Here is a 24,000-nt window from a genome sequence, read left to right on the forward strand (position 1 = left end):
ATTGATAAGGCATTGACGAGCTTCCTACTAATCTCCCTTCAGGATTTCCGCCTTTCCATCATCCTTCTCAAATTGTAGCAAGAGTTGATGTGGAGAGATAATCGCCTTTAACTTGTTTATGAGAGGAAGTCCCATGATAGCATTATAGGACAAATTAAGATCGACCACAGTGAAGCAAATCGACATTGTTTTGCAACTATCCTTTTCCCCAACACAAACTGGAAGTATGGTTGTTCCAAGGGGTAAAACTCGGTCACCTCCAAAGCCAATAAGGGGTTTGTCAATAGTAAGTAGATGATTTTCCTCAAACTTCATCTGTTTAAGACAATTCATGGTGATGAGATCAATAGTGCTTCCAGTATCAACGAGCACTCGCCTAACTTTCATTTGGCCTATTTTGATTGTTACTACCAACATATCAGTATGAGGTTGTTGAAGAGGCTGTGAGATAGTAGCATCAAACTTCATCACGAGGCCTCCCATGGTTGATTTATGGGGCCCCTTGAGAAAAGTATGGACACTATCTTTTGTAGCTTTAAGAGTTGGGTAGTCTTCAAAGAAACCTCCTACTATCATGTTGATGATGCTGCGGGTGTCATTGGAATTACCTTTCCTTTCTTCGTCTCTGGGAGATTTATGCCTCAGACGGTATGACCTTCTCTCATTGTCACAAAGCCATACTCCTTCCGATTCAAGAGCCTTTCCAGTTTCCCTTCCTCGGCAAGTTGATGCAAGATTCTTTTGAGTCCGCGGTATTGTGACAAAGTATGCCCATGTTCTTTGTGATAGTCACACCACAAGTTATAATTACATCGATCGGAAGGGGTAGTAGCAGGTGGCAGTACCGAGAAGTTCAACTCGGATGGCGTAGAAGATGTCTCTTCTATTTCTGTTAAACCAGGGATCATTACCTTCGTCCCCCAAATTTCTTATTCAGGGTTCTTCTTTCGTAATATACACATGTCTTGATCTAGGAGGCACCATCTCAAAAGGAGGACCTTGATGACGAGGAAGATTACCCCTTTCTCTTGACGAATATTCATGGTCTCTATGGGCTTTTGATGAATGATTTTGCCCCTAATCTTGCTTATCATGTTTCCGCTTCTTGGAATCATGTGCTTAACTAATATCAGAAGCGGTTACAAAGCTTTGGCTTTGTCTCATCGCCTCCACATACGTCTTCACTTGACTCTCAACTAGCTGGAAGTTCAACTTGAGATTCCGTATTCCGTTTATCAAGGCGTTTAGGGCGACTGACTCTACTAAGTGTGTCACTTCCAGAACAGCTTCTTGAAATTTTTATAGGTAAGTGGAGACAGACTCCCCTTTATGTTCTGTGATACTCAGCAAATGGAAGTTGGATTTTTCTTGCCTTTCAGAAGCCACAAAGTGCCCCAAGAACTTTGCCTCTAGTTGGGCAAATGCATTGATGCCTCCCACCGAGAGCGAAGTGTACCATATCAATGCAAGACCTTTAAGTGTTGTACAATAGCATTAGGTTTTTATAGGCCATTATATGCTTTTCCGGGCATGTAGTTCCATCGAAGGCAGTCATGTTTGGAACCTTGATCTTTGTCGGATTTGGAGTGGCTAATACCTCAACGGACAACGTGGAATTCAACAACATATGGGCCTTACTTGGGCCTCCTCGGCTAAAATCATCCCGCAGAGTTATGATAGGGCTAATAGGACAACTAGATCCAATAAGCCGCGTCATCTTCCTCTCATCTCGCTTTTTGTCCATGAATGATTGGACACTTTCTGATTGTTTTGGCCTTTTATCCTCCGGATGTTTTCTTGCATCTTGAGTCTCGGACTTAGACTCACCTTGTTCTTCCCATTTACTTTACTCAGACTTTTGCGGAGTTTTGATAATTCCCTTCTTCTTTTTTTCCTTTTGCTAGAACGAGAGATTTTTGTTTCCCCATTATTAGACTTTAAGGGAGTAGAGACATCTTCTCTTGGCTCTATCCTTTCCTTAAGATTCTTGATCTTATTTGCCATGTCAGCCATTACCTGCTGCTAAGGGGCAGCGTTACAAGCACTTACAATGGCACGGATTTTTTCAGTGAAAGCATTTGTGAGGTTTTGTGCTAGTATGTCCAGATCTTGGCGAGTCACAGTTTGATTGTTCGCCTGACCCGCAGAAGTATTTGTATTTGTACTGTGAATGGTAGCGTTTGTGTAGGATTCTTCTTAGAGCCATGGATTTTTGTTCGGGTTAAGTATTTATAACACTTCCCCACAGACGGCGCCAAACTGTTTCGGTAATGAAACGAGAAAGTGCAAAAGACACTTAAAATACCTGAAGTGGAAGCATTATCAAAGTCAACGGTCAACGAACTGAAAGTGTGATGTAATTCTTCCGTGGAAGTAACCTGAAGTCCTGCAACACAACACTTTAGCCTTGCTCGGGGGTTGATCTCCTAGAAAACCCCTCCGACGCTCAAGTCAAATAGGAGATGAGAGATTAATGAATGAACGATAATAGATTGAATGCAAAACTGTATATATCGGGATGTTGGTTGATCATAGTTTGGTATGTTGATAAAGATGATAATGAATAGAGATTTAGGCCGAGTTTCGGTATGGTACTTATGAACGTCCCCTCCAAAATGATGTAAGTAACACATATTTATAATCACAAAGAGGGAGTTATACCAGAAAAAAGTAGGACATTATGGGTATGATGGAGGGTAGTGGAGGAAAGTAGTGAGTAGTGGGTAATTATTTTAGGGTTAGGGAGGTTACCAAGTAGATTGAAAAGTCGTAAAAGCCCCTTAATTAAGAGTCAAGGTCAATGAAAAGTCAAAGGATATTAAGGTGAAATCATCACTAATAAATAATTAATTAAATAAATTTGAATATTACCATAACAAAGCCCAAATAGTCTCATTTGGAAATTTGTTCTAAGTCTAAACAGAACAAGAAAAAATTTTGAAAGTAATATAAGAATAACAATGTGATTAGTTATATATTCTAGACACCAAAGAGCCCAATTTTATTAATAAAAAAAAACATATGAAATAATAAACCCAAACGCGAGCATAAAAAATTCTATAGAGAAAAAAGTCATTGTAAGGAAAAATTGTTGTTAGGCGGTTTAGATCCCATGTGTAATATATTTTTTTGTTATCTATAGAATGAGGATGGATTAATGAGAATCGAAACTAAAATCTACGAGAATATAAAACTTGACGCCAAACCGACTTTATGAACTTACATTCATTTAGTAACCCCCTTCCACATTAAAAGGGTTATAAGTGATCGTTGTGAATTGTTCTAATGGATCTCTTGCATGGAATGATGGAATGGGAACAAAACATATATAAAAACAAAAACAAATATATATCAACCCATGATTATTTGATGAATCAAAAACCATCAACAAATTAAAGGTCAACGATGAAACAAATAAATAATTTTAATGTCTTTAAAGTTAATGCAATCTATAACTCAAAATAATCTCATATACTTAAATCATACGGTGAAAATTTAAAATAATAGATAAATTACTTTGAAATAAAATCAAGATTAAAATGTAAATGAAAGAGAATAAGAGACAAGAAAAACCTTTTCGATGATTTCAATCTTCAGTGATTCCGAGATTCGTTGACTTTTAGTGAATAAGGCGAGAGAAAGGAAGATAAATCATGGAGAGGCTTGTTCCTCCAAATTCTTTTCAGTTGGAGCACGTATAATATGATTTTTAAATGAATCTAAAACAATATAATAATAAAATTAATTGAATGACCGACTATATATATAAACTTTTCATGTGAAATTACAAGTGTAGTTTTTCAAATAGTTTGGTTTCAACTTTCAAGTTAATTTCTTTGAAATTTTCAATTTTTGGATTTTTTTTAGTTGTTTGATTGATATTATTTGGCTAAGTATAAAAAGTGTAAATTCCAACAGAGTATAGGAATTTAATTACTAAGGGTAAGTAAATCAAAACTTTTCTGTCACTTATAATTTTTTTATATATGTTCAATCAAACTAAAAAGTCAATTTCTAAGAATTTGGTCAAGGAATTAACTTTCAAGAAATTAAAAATTCCAATTGAAAGTAATTTAATTTCTCTTTCTACTGCACGAGCTCTTATTCCACATAAAAACAATATTTTCTAAATTATTTTAGACAGGGGGGTTTATTGAGGTTAGGAGATTGGTTAGGAATTAGGTGTTTCAGATTGGGTTAAATTCGAATCTTATATTTATACTGAATTTTTACATCACTGTAAATCTATTTTTAAAATCAAATTCAATTTAAATAAAGTTAAATAAATGTCGAATCAGTTGTTGTGCTCTAGGCTCTAGCATTATGTTATGCGTATAGAACTCGCCAGTTAAGAGCTAAATTGTTTTCTAGGTGACATTTCTTATTTTAAATGATTTTCTAACTTTTGCTGTTGAATGTACGTAGTAAACGTGTGTTGAGCATAAATAGGTGTGCTTTGTTGGGTTATATCCTTCACGGTCCGTTTGGTTGATGGTAACGAAGTAATGGGAATGAAATGTTGTAATGGCAATAGTAATAAAGGAATGGATATGAAAATTATTAATGAAGATTCTTTTGTTTGGTGTGTATGACTAAAGAATGGTAATGGAAGATAATATTCCATTGATTGCATTTGGTTGTTAGTAATAAAAAATGGTAATGACTCTTAGTTTCATTATTGTATATTTGTATCTAAAAGCATTATTGTATCTAGATTATTCAATCTAATGATTCTTTTTTTAATAATAATATTTTTTTGGATAATTACGTACATTACCTTTTTTTTCTTCATTATTTTTTTTCTTCAGCTCGAAACAACATTACCTTATTTTATCACCACAGTAATACTTCATTACCATTACAGCGTAATACCAGGTTGTTTGATGGTAATAAAAATGGCCCTTTTTGATAATTTCATTACCTTATTTTATTATCATTCATTACCATTGAAGGCATCCAAACAACCAAATTTTTTATTATTTAATTTTATTACCATTACCGCCCTCTAATACCATGTACCAAACAGGCCGTCAAAGTAATCGGAGTGGGTTTAGTGGGTTCTTAATTACGTTTGTTTTGTTTAGTTCCATGTAACTACGATCTGCTTTTGGAAATTTTAAGGAAACAAACAGTTCTAAGATGATTAATGTTGAGTAAAGCAAAATAAAACATAAAGATGCCTCTTACCATATTGGTGAGTTCATTTTGGACACTAAAGAATTCCTTTGTAATTGACTAAAGCTTTTTTGGGAATCTTCTAAAAAAATTATCTTTTACTATGAAATTTAATTGCAAAGGTTACGCAAATGCTCTGATGTCATTAATTAGCTTTTACAATCACAAAATATTTAATCTACATAAATTATTATATGGTGTAAAGTTGATTAAATTCGAATTATACCTAATATCTATAAGGGACTAGAATGGAACTAATAGAATGAAATCGTAGAACTTTAAGATGTTACAAATATAATTTGATATGCTATAATCAATTTAGTTTATCCATAAAGTTGTGAGTTATAAATAAATATTTATTGACTTCATTTTATAATTTAAAATTTTAGTAATTATTTATGTTGCATTTCAGTTTGTACATGATTTCATAATCCTGATGAGAATATATATGTAAACTGTATTTTTATGTATGTAGAAAGTTAGAATTAAGTATTTATTTGATGATTAAGATTACCCTTACAGAATCGAATTGTTGAATCGTAAAATTTTTCATAATCCTATCACCTATATTATTAATCTTGGCAGGATCGTATATTCCTTGCAAGCCTTAGAACCCTTTCTAGCCGAATTCCTCCCAGGCAGAATTCTTGTCCTTAGAAGTATATCAGACATGCAGGTTTAGAAAGGGCCTCGAATCTAGATCCTCCTCTCTTTGGTCCCTCCATATATACTTTCATGTGCAACACAACTCTATCCTTGGAAAGGAGGAGGAATTTTGGAAAACTAGGGCTAAGGATTCATGGTTTCAGCGTGGGAATCAAAACACTTCTTTCTTCCATCAGCCAGTTATGGTTCGAAGGAAACTCAATACTTCTTTCTTTCAAAATACTTGCAACTTGCTTTTTCACGCAATCTAATATATTAATTCAATCCTTAATAATTCTAATTATGTATGAAAAAAAATTAAAAAAAATTAATAATAATAATCTTTGTATTGAGACGAATCAAACAAGATCTCACTTACCCATGTTTTAACTTAAGTAATACGGAATGGAGGAAGTTGGATTTATCCTATTTAGGATCCCCAAGGAAATGTCATCTTTGACCTAGAGCGAATTAACTTTGTTTTGTGCTCATTCTTCTGCTCCCTCTTTACTAGTGCTGAACAAAATTTGGTCTAAACTGTAAATTAAGCCGGACCAAATCATAATTTTAATATTTGGTCTGGTCTGATTTTTTTGAAAAACAAATTACGATTTACGATTTGGTCTGAGTTTTTTATTTTTTAGACCAGGCCAGACCGCAAACCATACTATGACCAAAAATCATAATTTTTTTTTAAAAAAAAATATTGTTACCCAAATATTTCGAGATGTAGTTATTTTTATATAGTAATATATACTTGAATAATGTTAATGCAATCAACTAATTACAAATTATTATATTTGGTGATTGTAGGTGCGAAATATTTGTATAAACACATATTAATTGACAAAAATATTAAAAATAAAAAAACCGTTGACCAGACCAGACCAGACCGTTGAGAACGATTTGGTATGGTCCGGTCTGATAATTTAAACAGTCCAGTCCGGTCTGAAAAATTTTCAGACCGAAATTTTTAGTTTGATCAGATTTAGTGTTAAACCAGACCAAATCGGACTTTGAGCACCCCTACGGTCTTTACCACACAACCACCATATTCTAATCGGACGACCTCCTCCTTGGTTGAAATTTGAAAAGTTGTCTTCTTCCTCCCTGGCCTAAAATCGCCTAAATGGCTAGGGTAGCCTCTTTCTTCAAAGACAGGGGAACGCCATTCAAAGACAGGGAAACATCAACCCTGAGATTAGCCATACCTTTCTAGCTTTGATTCTTGAAACCACACTCATTTTATCTTTTAGCTAGTTTCGCCCTATCAATCTTTGCAGCTCTGTTTCTAAGTTATGATGACCTAGAGCGGAGCTTCAACAAAGAAACACTTCAGTATCATGGGTTTGATGACCACTCTTGTACGCTTCTAATGAGTTATGTGTCCACTGTGCTCATAAATGGCTAGCCTTCTGATCCCTTACTTCCTTCCTGGGGCATTCACCAAGGGGATCCTATATCACCTTATTTGTCCATCCTCTATATGAAAGCTCTTTCAAGGAAAATAGTAGATTCTATCAATCGAGGCCTTTGGAAACCCTTATTTAGATAGCAAAATAGGAGGAAAGGGATTTGAAATGAGGGAATTGAAAGAATTTGATTAATATTTTTTGTTAAGATTTCAATTTCTCTAAAGTTTATCCCTTCCTTTCTATTCCATTCCCTCATATACAAACAAGGGCTATTTTCCTTTCATTTCTCTTCCCTTTCTTTTCCTTCTTTCCCTTCCCCTTCCATTTTCTTTTTTTTTTTTCTCTCCAAAATAATTATCCAAACACAGTATAAAAAAAATAAAGATCTTAATTCCAACCTTATGTTTGCAAATTATGTACTCTTTTTTGGTGATGTAGACATGGATACCATCTCGAGAGTAAAAGAGGTATTTCTTAAATTCAGTATTAAAACAGGATCATCTACCAAGACTCAAAAGTGCTCTCTTTGCTTCTCTAGACAACACCTCCTAGAAAACCAAAGTTGACATCTATCAATTGCTTGATATCGGCGCTTCAAAATGCCTTGGTCCGTACCTGGTTTTCCCCTCCTTGATAAAAGACCTCCCCTCGCAACCCTTTAAACCGTATCAAACAAATTTTGAGACTAGCGTCATAAAAATCTAAACTCCTTTCTAAAGTTTGTCGCCTTGCTCTCATTAAGCCTACAATAGACATATTCTTTCCACCTTAGATCGTCCATCGTGTCCCTTCCCAGCTGAAACAATCCTTCATATTTTCAGAGATTGTTTTGCTGCAAAGGAATTCTGGCCTTTATGCTTCTCGGACTAACCAAAAGATTTCTTTTCCCTTAACCTCAACCTCTACTCCAAATCCTTCTTCATTTGTATCCCCTGACCACCTGCTTTTCCCTCTTTGTTGTGGTCTATTTAGATTGGGAGGTTAAGAAAGTTTTCTCCAAGGGCTCTCTTACCGCACCGAATCTTTTAACTTGGCTAAATTCCTCTAGCCTCTCTGATCCTCCCTCTGTTAACCCTTTTCCCAGCCTCTCTAACAGATGATCATCCAAGTTGAAATGATAAAATAAAAAAGCAAAATGTACTTAAGAATTTTGTGATGGTATACAACATTATTTTTGCCTTAATCATCCCAACAAATAATTATCCTCATTAAACTTCCCTCAAGTATCCCCTGGCACACAACATTATTTTTGTAATGATACACAATAAAATGTAATAAATGTACTTCAGAAACATGTAAATGAAATCATCATCATCATACCCGGTGTATCCCGCCCATAGAAAACTATGGACAAGGTCTGGGAAGGGATGGACGGCGGCAACTCACACCCATAAAGGAGAGCGTGGGACTAAGAGTCCCCCGACTCGAAAAAAATATATAACTGAAATGTAAGATAAAAATGAGTGTGAATAATTATAACAAAATGTGAAATCAAAAACAAAAGTAAAAGGAGGCAAAACTAAGAGTAGCAAAAATAAAGGGTGAGGGAATAGCCAACTAAAGTCTGAAAGAAAATGATTCAGAATTACTCCATCCGTTTGTTAAAAAGTGCGATAAATGTATATTATGCCAAAGATAAAAAAAAATAATAAAACCATTTATATTGTATGAATAAGATGTTTGAATGGAAGGAAATGGAGAAAAAAGAAGTTGAAGGATTTTAAAGAGTGAGAAATCTCTTGTTTGGATAACAAAATAAAAGGAAAGAGATTTAAATGCGAAGAATTTAGAAGGATTAAACAAATGATTCTTTAAGACATTAATCTTTTCAAAATTTAAAAGATTTGACATGAAAATTCTCATGTCCTTTCCTTTTCCTTCCCTCCTACCTCCTAAACAAACAAATATTACTTTCCTTCTATTTCTCTTTCCTTCTTTTCACTCCCCTCTCTTCCCCTTTCGTTTCTTTTTATCTTTCAAAATTATCATCCAAATATAGTCTAAAGGAAAGTTAAAATACATAAAGAAAAAAACAAAGTGACGTGAACATTTGAATAAAAGAAATTATAGCAAAGTAAAATAAACAAATTAAAAAAAGTGAAACAATATTATTTTCACAAATTGTTGTGAGAGACGATCTCTTTGAGCGACTATCTTTAATTGGGCCAGTACATTATATATTTTTTAAAATATTGTAAGTATACATTAAGAATGATGTAAGTATATTGAAAGTAGGCATTAAGGTTACGTAAGTAGCATCAAGGATAATGTATATAGACATTAAAAATACGGTAAGTAGGCATTAATCTTTTAATGGGCTGGGCTTAAATAATACGTCTCTCAAATATACGGTCTCTAAAGAGACTAGCTGTATTATTTTAGTAGTGAGTATGTTGTGTGAGCTAAAACGTTGGTAAAAACGGGCAAATAGGATTGTCGAGCAAGATACTTCACACTTGAGCAGCACGCCTTGAAATTGATTAGTCATTAAACTAAAGTTGCACATCATGATGAGTTTAGTTTTCCTTCAAAGATTCTAACATCTAAGCAAATTGCAATTCCTAGTTGGCAGTAGGCACACTAATCTTTAAACAAGGACTACGTAAAGCATTTAGAGTACCTTAAAAACTTGGAAACCCAAATTAATCTACCAAGTACCAACTCATTACAACCAGTATCTTTCTTTTATAAAGAAGAAATATCCCTTTTAGAAGCTCTCTATTCTCTAATGATGGGGGTTGGCCGGTTGGGGGAACCTTATCTGTTCAAATAAGATCATACAACTGTAAAAAGTAATCAAAAAATGTAATGGATAACATTAAAATAGTAGGTGACACTCCCTATAATATAGTTTTACACCAAACAATCACAATGAAATATAATAAATTTGAGCTTTTACAGTATGGTCTCAGTTCACTTCTATGTACTTGGCATTGAAATGGAGATGATATCAGATACATGAAGCCCCAAATACTTATTCTCCTATATGAAAATACACACCACACCAATGCTTATAAAAAATAATAAAAGACGAAAAATAAACAGTAAATACTTTTTTAAGGTATAACAATTACGAATACGGTTGCTTCAAAATTGTTTCAGTGATACCAAAACTAACCTACAACGGTTGAGAGCTCCGGATTTGCGGCTTCACATTTTCAGTAGGAAGCTGAGTAGAAGATCCATCTGGCATAACCATTGCAGGAGCTGATGTCACACCTTGATATTGAGGAGCCAGGGAAGGAGGCAGAGGCTGAGTATAATATATTTGAGCATGAGAAGGATCTGGATACTCATACGCATAACCACCACCGCCACCACCAGTTGAATTGGGAGCGATGGACTGAGATGGGTGAATCTGAGAGTAACCCACAAACTGTTGTTGTTGCTGGGCTTGGGATTGGGCTTGGGCTTGGGCTTGGGCTTGAGGCTGTGCTTGAGAGGGTTGAGGCTGTGCTTGAGAGGGTTGAGGCTGTCCTTGAGAGGATTGAGGATGTGCCTGAGAGGGTTGAGGCTGGCTAGGAGGAACTTGAACAAACTGCGGACCTGGTCCAGCAGTAGTTCTGTAGACAGGAGGAGCCATTTCAGGATTAAGTGGGGCTGCATTCCTAGTAGGGTTATGTGCTGAAGAGTTTGTGATAATGGTAGGATTTGGCAGGGTTTGGGGTCGAACAGAAGGATTAGAGTTAACAGCTTCACCATGATTTGGTAAGCTGTAACCTTGAGCTTGGCCAGAAGAGACGTAATAAACGGGGTATTGATGAGGATGGTGTTGTGTTTGCTGAGGATATACAGGATAGTATGCTTGGATTGGCACGCCTCCTGAAGCAGGGTGATGCACAAAGTGTGTACCTGCTGGAACATATTGTTGGGGTTGGGCTTGCGGGTTCTGCTGGTGTTGTGCCAACTGCTGCTGCTGTTGGTGCTGTTGCTGTAGCAGCTGCTGCTGCTGGTGTTGTTGCTGTTGGAGCTGCTGCAGCTGGTGTTGTTGCTGTTGGTGCTGCTGCAACTGGTGTTGCTGTTGCTGAAACAATTGTTGCGGGAACAGTTGCTGTTGATCGAATTGAGGAGGCAGTACATACCCAGTTTCAGAAACTTGTTGAATCGGAATTTGGGCATTTGGATCGATCACATTTGGGGGGAGCCTGTTGCTTCCGGATGCTATTAGAGCACCGGGATTTTGATACATGGCGGGGTTTGGGCGAGAGATCACATTCGAGAAACTACTGTCGCTGTGGACAACAAAAAGCAACACTTTTAAGAAACTAATGACTGTAGATTTCAAACAAGACAGTTTTTGGTTGTAAACATGTGTATAGCATTCAAACAAGATGCATTATATTTGAGAAACTACACAAGTAAGATTTTTGTTAGAAACTACTCTATGTTTTAACTACATACTATCTTTTCATTTACTGAAAACAATCTTAAGCCACTTACGCATTTACAATATACTAAATTATATTTTTCGTATTTCGCCCTTTGGCGAGACGCATTCATTGGTATTGCTTGTCAAAAACTACAATTCAAAGTTACGTAAGTTGCGAAAAACTATCTTTTATCACAAGTTTTGTCGAAAATTGCCTGGTGAAAGCATAAAAACCATGTCAACTCTCAAAACTAGCAACAGAAACTGTAGAGCAAAAAAAGATGATTGCTTAAGGTTAATTTTTTCGTCATTTTGCAACTTTCACATTTAGTGTCCAATGTAAAATCCTACTGAAAATTATAGAATTCAGGATACACACATTCATTCAGTCCTTTTCCTAAAACAATTCAATATACCAATGATATTCCTATTAATCTATATACCTTCAAATAATCCTCTTAGAGAATGAGGCCACAAACAAACCACCAATTCCATAATTCATCTAACTACCAACCAACTAAAGCATATCCAATCATCCAAGTCAACAAATTATTAAACTTAAATCTTCAATTCAAACCTAAAATAAAACAAATTAAACAAGCATTATCTTCTACAACTATACACAATACAAACAAACACAAAACTTTAAACAATTCAATCAAATACCAATAACAATAATGGTTGAGAAAAAAGTAAGCAAAAGAACCAAAAAAAGATTAATTTACCTAGAAACAGAATCAGGTGACATCAATTCACCACCATGTGAGAACTTTTGATGTACTTGTGAAGCCATCGCCATTTGCTGGAGCATCTGCTGCTGCTGCTGCTGCTGCTGTTGCTGCACCTTCCTACCACCAACAGGTACCCCATGATCCGATCTCTCGTCATCCGAATAAGCCCTATTGACGAAATCACCGCCCCCGCCACCCATCACGGCAGCAGCAACATTAGAAACAATTGCGGTAGATGGCGGTGATATGACTGCAGAATTGCCTTGATCATCAACCACCAGCTGTTTCTGAACATTTAACCCCATTTGAGCGAACTGCTCCTCAATCCCACCCAAAACCCTAACTCCACCACCACTAACGCTCCCATCATCCACATGAACCCTAATTGGCGGCAGATTTGCTAAGGAAGGCGACGAAGATGTGGATCCAAACGAAGAATTATTCTCGATAATAGGAGAATCTGGAACCGAATGGATATCCGAATTACTTTGATTAAGATTCCCCAATTTTCCTTTAGCGTGATTAACACTCTCTCCATCCTCTTTAGAATTGGAATTCATACTGGTATTCTTAGCATTACAATCATTAATCTGTGAATTCACAAACCCAATTCCATTTTCTTCTAAACCCAACAAACAATTCACCGAACTAGGATCCGAAAACCCTCGTTGAAGCTGAGCAGCACCATTCAAAGCATTCAAAAACCAATCCTCGGATCTATTAGACCCATCCAAAATCGACCCAATAGAAGTAGACCCTTCAGGTTTAACCGGGAACAAAAACAAACGAATCCTCGATGATTTCCCAACAGAAGAATTACCCAGTAAACGATCATATTCATCAATCATGTTATCAAGATCCTCTTCAGTGGAAACAGTGATAAGAGAATCAAGATCTTCATTAGGAAGCTGGTATTTAAGAGTAAAAGGTCGGTTATTAAGGAGGGTTTTGGAGAGACGTGAAATAAGATCGGGGAAAGACGAAGATCTGTCAACGACTACCATGCGAGTATCACCACCAACGTAGCAGAGGGATTTGTCGTGAGGGCGAGGGACTATGTGGCCGCCATAGCTGCACATAAGACGGAGTTTGTTATTGGAGGAAGGAGGGAAAGGATCGTCGAAGGATGGAAGGGAGCGTGGAGAAGAGTCGATGGAATCTGGGTACGGTGGATTTTGAACGGTGGTGATGATGGTGGGAGTTTGGGTGATTGTGGTGGGTGGCGGCGGGTCCATGGTGAATGCGGACTAGTTTGGGGATGAGATTGAGCGGAGAAAGGGATGAAAATGAGGAGTTTGATGGTTTTATATGGGAAAAAACTGTTCTAAAATAATCTCACGAGCAACTCTTCTAGAATATTGTTTTTATAAGAGACGGCTTTCTCATGTTCAGTCTAACAATTCAAAAAAAACAAAAACTTAGATGAGACGGTTTCATAATGAGACCGTCAATATGAGCTGGCCCAAAAGCCAAAAATTGAAAAATGAAAATGGCCACTCTTCCAGAAATTAAAAAATAAAAATTATAATTTGACTTTAAATGTATCAGCAAGTCTTGTATGAGACCGTCTTATCGTGAAACAGAGCTATATAAGCAGCTCTATTAATACTTTTTTAAAAAAAAAAAACTAATTAAGGAAGTTAAAAATAGTTTTTTGTGTAATTTTTTTAAAGTTAATATTGACCAACCCATATTAAATCGTCTCATGATGAGACGGTCTTATCTAAATATATTAATTTTGACCTTTAAGATATCAATTTTAACTTGAAGTAAATTTTCAATTTTGACTGAAATTGATTAATTTTGACCTTAAACTGATCAATTTCTACCTAAATTATGATTTTTTTCACAATTTCAGAATGGAGGCAATATAATGGTATTATTCTATGGTTGAATTTCAAACTACAAATGAATGGTATATCACTATCAATAATAGTATTAAAACATTACCCATTATAAGTACTCTTATTAAATGCAACATGATATAACTAATGGAATAATGGAACATAAGAGTACTTATACTCTTTAATTATCGATCAATAATAGTGGTGTTGCTCTTTCCCCAATAATTTTTTGTTGATAATGAACTTGGAAATAAAGTTGTAGGTATAATGTTTGTTTACCCTGGATGTGAAGGTGGAGGAAGTGTCGATTTCGAATTATGCTAGCCATTAATTCAATGAATGTTCTTGGAAATGAGCAAGAGTTTATGGCTTCTTTGTTATAAAAAATTTCAATTTTGATCTAAAAATGATCAATTCAGACGTTAAAGTGATTAATAATGATCAATTATAACTTATAAAAAAATTCACTTTTAACCTTAAATGTATCAATTATGACCTTAAATAGATCAAGCAATGAGCGCATATTGAGAAAAATTATAATTAAGCTAACTGGGCTATCCGTTTCATATTGAGACCGTCCTGTCCAACTTCCAAGACCATCTGAAAAAGAAAAACCTAAAAATTGACGCGCGCGTTTGAATCTATTTGGAGGTGGTGTTATAACCTATTAAAGTTGGTATTATAACATATTAAAGTTGGTAGTATAACCTATTAAAGTTGGTATTAGAGTTGGTGTTATAACCTATTAAAGTTGGTTTTATAACCTATTAGAGTTAGTATTTTAACCTATGAAAGTTGCTATTTGGTGTTGATGTTATAACCTATTAAATTGTTTTAACCTTGAGTGGTTAATCTATTGAAGTTGGTATTATAACCTATACAGTTAGTATTTTGACCTATTGAAGTTGGTGTTTTAACATGTTGTAGTTGGTTATAAGCCAACTTTAAAAATCAACTTCAACAAGTAACATACCAACTTCAACATGTTAAAACACCAACTTTATTAAGTTAAATTGACAACTTTAATAGGATATAATACCAACTTTAATAGTTTTACAACTTAAGGTTAAAACAACAATTTATTAGGTTAAAATGTCAACTCCAAATACCAACTTTAATAGGTTATAATACCAACTCTAATTGGTTATAATACCAACTTCAATAGGTTATAGCACCAATTCCAAATAGGTTACATATTGCGTATTTTTTTGATAGTTGATTTTTTGAATAATAATGGGTCGACCCATTTAAGATGCATCTTTTATAAAGACGGTCTAAAATAAGAATTTGCGTAATCTCAAATGGTCCGTCCAATGTGAATAATACCTACTATTGATAATTTTAAATAATCTATTTTTTGTATTTTTTTGCTGACAGCAACCCTTGCCACATTTCAGTCGGCTAATAGGTACCTACAATAGACAATTAAAATGTGACAAGAGATGATGTCGGCAAAAACTATACAAAATTTGAATTATTTATAATTAATCAATAAATTGGATTATTCACAACAACCAAATTTCTTGTAGCTCAATGGATAGAGTATCGACATGTGGAGTAGAAGGTTCGGGGTTCGATCTTTACTGGACGCAGGTATCAATTGGGGGGGTGGGGAAACGGGTATGATTTGTCCGCATCTTTCAGGAAAAAGAAAACCTCTCATCCGAACTCTGCCTTGTGCGGAACACTAAAAGTGTCCTTTAGATGAGAATAAATAGGATTCTTTAAAACATAATAATAATAATAATAATAATAATAATAATAATAATTATTATTATTATTATTATTTTAATTTTTATTATTGTTGTTGTTGTTGTTGTTATTATTATTAGAGAAATTTGTAAAGAAACACCTTTTAAAACCCATTTTTTTTGTAAAGAAACACCTTTTATAATTTTTTTTGTAAAAAAACACCTTTTAAGAGACTTTTTTTAAAAAAAAAACACCTTAAATCAGTTTCCGGTGACTTTTGTCAACTTTCCGGCGTTGACTATGCCATTTGTCAACTTTCCGGCGTTGACTTTTATTCTTATTTTTATTTTTATTTTTATTTTTATTTTTATTTTTTTAAAAATTTTTATTTTTATTATTATTTAAAAAAAATTTTAAAAAAAATAAATAACAATAATAATAATAATAATAATAATAATAATAATAATAATAATAATAATAATAATAATAATAATAAAAACAAAAATAAAAAAAAATAATAATTTTTTTAAAAATTTTTTTAAATTTTTTTTATTATTATTATTTTTTTATTTTTCCTTTTGATTTTATTTTTATTTTATTTTTAATTATTATTATTATTATTATTATTTTTTTATTTTGATTTTATTATTATTATTATTATTATTATTATTATTATTATTATTATTATTATTATTATTATTATTATTTTTATTATTATTGTTATTTTATTTTTATTATTATTAATTTTTTTAAAATTTTTTTTAATTTTTGTTTTTATTTTTATTTTTTTATTATTAATATTAATTTTTTTTAAATTTTAATTTTTATTATTATTTTAAAAAAAATTTTAAAAAATTAATAATAATAATAATAATAATAATAATAATAATAATAATAATAATAATAATAATAATAATAATAATAATAATAATAAAAACAAAAATAAAAAAAATAATAATAATAAAAATTAAAAATAAAATAAAAATAAAAACAAAAGGAAAAATAAAAAAAAATAATAAAAAAGAATAATATTTTTTTTTTTTTAATTTTATAAAAAATTATTATATTTTTTATTTTTGTTTTTATTTTTATTTTTATTATTATTATTATTATTTTTTTAAATAATAATAAAAATAAAAAATAAAAAAAATAATATTAATAATAAAAATAAAAATAAAAATAAAAACAAAAGTCAACGCCGGAAAGTTGACAAATGGCATAGTCAATGTCGGAAAGTTGACAAAAGTAACCGGAAACTGATTTAAGGTGTTTCTTTTAAAAAAAAGTCTCTTAAAAGATGTTTTTTTACAAAAAAAATTATAAAAGGTGTTTCTTTACAAAAAAGGGGTTTTAAAAGGTGTTTCTTTGCAAATTTACCTTATTATTATGAAAAATTAATATTAATAATACAACCTTTCGTCTATTCACTGTAAATAATTCCATCTTTAGATTAATTTTAATAGTTCAAAATTTGCCACCTTGTTTGTTATCAACATAACATTTTATTTTATAATAATTCATCACTTGCCCTTAGTTTGCTATCAACATACCCTATTAGTATGCTGACAACAAACTAGGGATAAAAATTAATTTTTTAAAAAATAATTTAAAGTTGGAATTATTCACAATTGTTCGGGGAAAGGTTGGAGTATTAATATTATATTTTCCTTAGTATTATTATAGTCTTAATTCTAAATTCTAATCTCAATTACCTATGAGTTTTGTTTCCTTTGCTATTTTTAGGAGTTTTATTTAGAAATATTTTTGAGAGTTTTATAATCGGTTACATTAACAGGTTATCTTTAGTTGAGATAATCCCAAAATAAAGAGGAGATATTCTTATAATGAGATCACATTATGCTACAATTTGAGTTTTATTAGTTGGATAATGAAATTATTAAATATTTCACTGACAATCGACACTTAACAAATTGTTTATTTTGGGAAATTTTTTATGAGAATATAGGAATTAAAATTTTTCTAAGTTTATTTTGAGAATTTTTTAATAATAAGCTTATTTTTTTCAACGTTTCATATAAGAATTTGTGTAAATATTATAGGTGAATACAATGGCGTGGATCGAACTTAGATCAAAACTTGGGTTTATATTAGATTTTTAGTAATTTAGGGCCCAATTGGATTTTGAGACTTTTTCCTATGATTCGGCAACATTCACATGATTCTAGCCCAACATGATGTTAAAATTAGTTTCTTGACAGTTGGACTTAAATTAAAGTCAGCCCGTTAAGTTTGATAAATATGAGCCCAATATAAAACTAGTAGATTGTATAAGCTTAGTTGTTCATTCAAGTTATTGGCTGGATTTTAAAGGGAATTTGGTGGTCAACTTTTAAGGGTAGCTTTCAGCTTGTAAATATATTTAGCTTCTCAACTTAGTTGAGCTATTTTTAACATTTCGTAAAATAACTTTTTAAATTAATAAATATCATCATTATTATTATTCAGTATATTCTGCTCATAAAAAATTATGATCAGATTCCGGTGAGAAAAGAAAAACGACAACTCATACCTATAAAATTTAAATTAATAAATAGCTTTGGGGAAATATAATTATTTATCTTGTGCAGGCTTTATTCAATCTGGCAAATTTGAAATTTATTTTTGATGAAGTTGGACTTTTATTTTTATTATTTTTAAGTTTTAATATGTGCTGGAGATAGAGAAAAATTAATTGATGATTAGGGAAAAATGTGGTAAAATCCTAGGAGAGTATTTTCGATTGCAAATTTATATGAAATATAAAGTATCATGACACTTTAACTATCAGTTTGATTTTTTGATTAAATTGATTTTTAATATGGTTTTTAAAGTCAAGATAAAAGGTCACGTGTTCAAATCTCATCCAATTCTCATTTTAAAGTTTCCATTTCATGTGATAGAATATACTCCCTCTTAAAGAATTTTCCATATTTGCTATTTTTGGTGTTTCAATTGTTGTTTTCATAAATAATCTTTCTGTTCAAAAAACAAATTTTTGACAAAATTAACCTTGTTCATCTTCATTTTAATATTTCAATAATGCTTATATTTCCTATATATCTTCCACTAACTTCATTTTAACCTTTTTATATTGCTTATAGTCTTCACATGTTTTCCACTAACTTAAAATTTTTTTTTTTAATTGTTATAGTCTCATATTTTTTTTCCTCTAACTTTCTTTTAATCATTATTGTAAGTTTCTTGTGGCCTAGTACTGATTGGAGTGTTTGCATAATATAACCTCTATTGCACGAGGTCTTAATAAATTAATAATAGTGTCGAAAATGAGTTTCGAATATAGATTTAGAGTATGAGTTCTTAGAGACAGCTCGATTTAAAAATAATTTTTTGACCAGCTTGTGACCATTGACCAACATGTTGGTCCTATATTAGCGACTAACATGTTGGTCAGATATTGATAGCAAATTGTGATCAATTGTTGATCAAGTGTTTTGCGCAAATTGCGATCTAAGTGCGTCTAAAATTATTTTGCGACCACTTTAAATGCGACTAACAGTTGGGGTCGCAAATAGTCATACGACGACCAATTTGAGATCAAAGGACTAATTGCGGCTCAACCTTTTTTTTTTTATGTAGTGAATGATTCTTGGTGTCTAATCAACTGAGAAGGGAATGCAAAGCAAAAATGAATAGCGTCAAGCACAAATAAAGATGGAAAGAAAATGAATGACATCAATCAACTGGGTTCAATCAGGGTATAAGTTTGCATCTTGTTGGATGAAACTGCACTTTAAAATTCATTTTGGCGAATATAATTGATAAAATTCGACCTAATAAAATTTTTCTTGGCTAAGTATAGTTTCCTTACAACACTAACTCTTTAGAGTTCAACGAGCCCTTAGTATGTGATGGGGTTGCTTTTTTCTCCTCTAGCTACTGAATTGTATCGATTTGTTAACTTTCAATTAATATGTTCCTCCCATATTCCCAATTCCCATATGCATGTAACGTAACTTTCAAAAAAAATTATTTCATATGAATAATAAAGATAATAATGTCAATTAAATCAAATCCGATATATTCAATATTCTTTATTAAATTTTTTCACATTTTGTAATATTCCAATTTAGTGTGTTTTATCAAACGCCCACTTGGGTGAAAGATACTTAACAAAATTAGGATACCTAAATCTGGTTAGTGGTTACCTAAATCTCAAGGCATAGATATCTTTCTACAATAAAGAATATGAGAACTATCTAAATGAAGAAGGTGAGCAATAGGGTTATATGAATTGATGGTATTATATGTCTTCGTAGCCAAAAACAAAAATTACTAATAATTCAACACTGTTATGATTTTCCTACAATAATTTCATATCATCAATCAATTAATCAATTAATCAATAATCAATCAAATATACTAATAAAGAAACGACTTAAAACACGTGTCACACTGACATTAAATATTTTCCTGTTTTTTTTCTATTATTGACATGAAAACTTTTGATATTTAAATTTATCTTTAGGAAAATAATTAACTCATTAAAACATGTAATATTTGTTGATTGACTATAACTACATGTGATAACTTATTGAAATACTATATTTCCTTATATAAACAAAAAAAAAATATACATGTAAATTTTTATTTTAACTTAGGTAATAAATCATCATCATATAATGAATAAGCTAACTAATTAGTTGGCTACTTTTTTCAACTAAATCCTCCCACCTATGTATCATAGTTAAAGACTTATAAATTTTATTTGTCTTAATTTTCAATAATTACTATGAGTATATGTTTTGATATTGTTGTATAATAAATTATTTATTACTTTAATAATGATAATATCATAACAAATACAAACATTTAGTAATTAAGTTTTAAATTGTAAATGAAATAATTTTATAAAATAATATCAATGTTCAAAAAATATTTATAACATCCGTGTTTTACACGAAAATTTATCTAGTATTCATTAATCATGAATAATCTCAACTTTTTGGATTATTCCCTAAGAACATCACTTACATTTTGGTGACTTGGTACGATAGATTAATTGATAAAAAATAAAAGGAAAAATAATACTAAAAAAAGGGAAAAATAAAAATGATAAAATAAAAAAAATCACCACCCACTCCTTCACCACTGCTACCCTCCGAAACTCGGGCTACAGCGAGTCTTCCCTCCCAAAACTATTGTTGTTTTAATCTCTCTCTCGCAAAACATCAATTAGTGGAGGAACAAATCCCGCTCTTATAATCTTGACTTTGTTCACTTTTTCAAGGGATAAGTAGACCAATGATTCCACATTTTTTTTAATAATACCTAATTTATTAATAAAAAGTTATACGACATCTACATTAGATTAGAGATAAAAATTAGCAAGTACATAACAACTTTAACCAAATACAATTCAAAATTAACAAAACTATAATCGTTGTGTATGGGATCTGGTGGCAATTGCAATTTTGATGTCTGTTGCATTATCGCATTAATCTCTACCAACAAATCAACTAGAGATCGAAATTCATAATCCTATAACTATCACGAGAAGAGAGATTAAAGCCTAATATATGAGTAAAATCAATTGAAACACCCCAAACCAGCGTAAACAGTGTAATAATACTGTCTACAAGGCACAACGGAAGACTTATAGAAGTTTGGGTTGAATCCAACTTGTGGCTTTTAGCCACAGCAAACCAATATCAGAGTATTTAAAATTTTTTTTACATAATTAAGTGAATACTATTTACAAAACATTATAAAATTATTACAATTTAATTTACCAATATCTAATTTACATTATGAATTTCAAAAAGAAATCCTCGCCTCGCACGTAACACATAATACAAGTATGCATCGTCTTCACAACAGAGCTAACCTTAAAATGGATCTATCCCTCGAAAGGGATAGGCCTCAACAAAGACTGTCAACAATTAAATTGTTGAGTAATCCAACCAACTATTACATCTATATACAATTAATAAACAAATGTCTCCAATTTAATCTTTTGCTCATTTGGTATCTCCTTATGAAACATTAATTTATCAAAACCCAAAATCTTTTAAAAGACCGTTTGGTATCGACACAAATACGACTAAGAACATTTGATTCATAGTGAATCAAAACACGGCTATAACTTTAAAAGTTAATAGCGAAAATCAAAATGAGGCTATTCAATAGCGAAACAATACGGCAAATGAAACATATGATTTCATTTGCGAAACAAATAAACAAAACTTTATATACCAAACGTATTTATTCAAAACTCATATTAAATCAATAATATAACAACACTTTAAAACGTGAAAATATATGGACCGTCAGAAAGTAGGCTTGATCTAAATCTCGAGAACACGGATTATGGTCATCACCGAAAATACGATTCTTGCAAGAACGAAACAGGATCGGGGGCTCGAGAGCGATCTGAATAACCATTACCTATTATTAAGCTATAGGATTTCACAATAATCCAGATACAAATATCCGTTGCCAATTCCCAAAATCGGACATTTTTCAGTCTCAAACATTTCAATATAAAACGAATCAATATATCAATTGATTTTCTTTACAATCAATGATGATAACTCATTTTCATAAAACGATATTTCAAGACTCATATCTTATAAGTCAATAAAATACAAAATATGCTTTTGTAATCTCTTTAAATAAATACAATATTAACGTACTTTTTAATCAAATATAATTTTTATAACATGATTAATAATACTGATAATATTATTACATAAATAAAGCTATCAAATCAATATTTTTCCCATCATCAATTGTACATAAAAATACTTAAATTAGCTTTAAAAAGATATTAGATGTTTGTATGTTACCTTTTTATGCCATGAATAACAATCAATAATTACAATCAATTCATCATCAACCATCAACATGTAAAAGCTTGAGTTACTATCAATGGAGTTTAACTAATTTTACACCAATCTTAAATCCCAAATTCCCAACTTATATCATACCCAAATAATATCAACTAATTAAATATCCAATTGATACATATGTCCCCAAATTTGATTCTAGAACAAAATACTCATATTATTCAAATAAGAACCTGTAACTCAACAATACCAATCAATAAAACCCAATAGAAGGATAAATAATAACCATAAACATTTGATAAAAGGAATACGCAATTTTAGCATAACTCTCTCATACGAACTCATTTTGGGGCGATTCAAGTGCCCACGACTTGGAGCTCTACAATTTTTATGAGACACCAAAACCCATAAATAATTAGAACTTCTCCGAAAATGGTAAAATATAAAGCTTATTCTCAATTATCATGACAACCTGTTAGTATTTTGGACATAACTCTCTCATACAAACTCATTTTGAGGCGATTCAAGTGCCCACGCGACCGTAACTTAAAGCTCTACAAATCTTATGAAGAAATCAGAACCCAGAAACAACTCTAACTATCTCAAAAATAGCCAAACAGATTCAAACAGAACTTGCTCAAATAAACTGAACTTACTCACAACTTTGAACATGAATCAACAACCATTTAGGAACTTAAAACTACTTTAAAACATTCAATTTATGCTTAAATAGATTAGTTTGTGAATTACCTCAATTACCATTGAAGGGCCTTCCAACTTTCAATCTTAAACTTCAATTTGAATCACAAAATCCCCAATTTAAATCAACAAGAGCCCTAACTTTTGCTTTCTTGATGATGAATCCCAAGTTACACTTCAATCAAAATCTTTATTTTAAGTTCCATTAATAACTCAAAGATAATCCTTCAATTGATGATAGAAAATAGAAGTAAATACAATTCCCATAATTGTAAGAGGGATTCGAAAATGGGGATGGAAAAAAGAGATTGATTTTCATAACATAATCTTGATTTATTATGAATTTTAAAAGGGATAAACTCAAATTCAGATTTGTTTCACAAGTAGTGAAGATTATGAATGATTAAATTTTTGTAAATTGGTGCAGGATTTTCAATCCTGAAATATGAGGTGATGGTGATGATGAATCAAGAGTTTGATGACTCTTAACTCAAATAAGGAGCCACCTAAGGGGTTTTGTGTCATTTTGACACATAATCATCTTTCATCTGTTTTTCTTTTACCTAATTTCCATCGTATAACTAACTTAGTTCCCAAATTTTAATTAGACTGATACCCAAAGGT

General features: G+C 31.8%; 1 protein-coding gene across 1 annotated transcript; it reads right to left on the minus strand.

Moving 5' to 3' along the window:
- Nucleotides 1-10,101: 10,101 nt before the first annotated feature.
- LOC130824539 (uncharacterized) lies at nt 10,102-13,654 on the minus strand. Its single transcript, XM_057689594.1, has 2 exons — nt 12,330-13,654; nt 10,102-11,467 (listed from the first exon to the last, which is right to left on the minus strand). Exons 1-2 carry the CDS (start codon nt 13,568-13,570, stop codon nt 10,354-10,356), a joined length of 2,355 nt encoding a protein of 784 aa, XP_057545577.1. The 5' UTR covers nt 13,571-13,654; the 3' UTR covers nt 10,102-10,353.
- Nucleotides 13,655-24,000: the final 10,346 nt, after the last annotated feature.

The sequence above is a fragment of the Amaranthus tricolor genome, chromosome 1 (genome assembly GCF_026212465.1).
Source record: "Amaranthus tricolor cultivar Red isolate AtriRed21 chromosome 1, ASM2621246v1, whole genome shotgun sequence".
NCBI lineage: Eukaryota > Viridiplantae > Streptophyta > Magnoliopsida > Caryophyllales > Amaranthaceae > Amaranthus > Amaranthus tricolor.

Bases quoted from the DNA above. Each gene is read 5' to 3' on its own strand.
- LOC130824539 (XM_057689594.1), bottom strand. From the start codon at position 13,570: ATGGACCCGCCGCCACCCACCACAATCACCCAAACTCCCACCATCATC. The intron at 11,468-12,329 runs GTAAATTAATCT...TGTTGTCCACAG, and splicing joins TCACCTGATTCTGTTTCTAG to CGACAGTAGTTTCTCGAATG.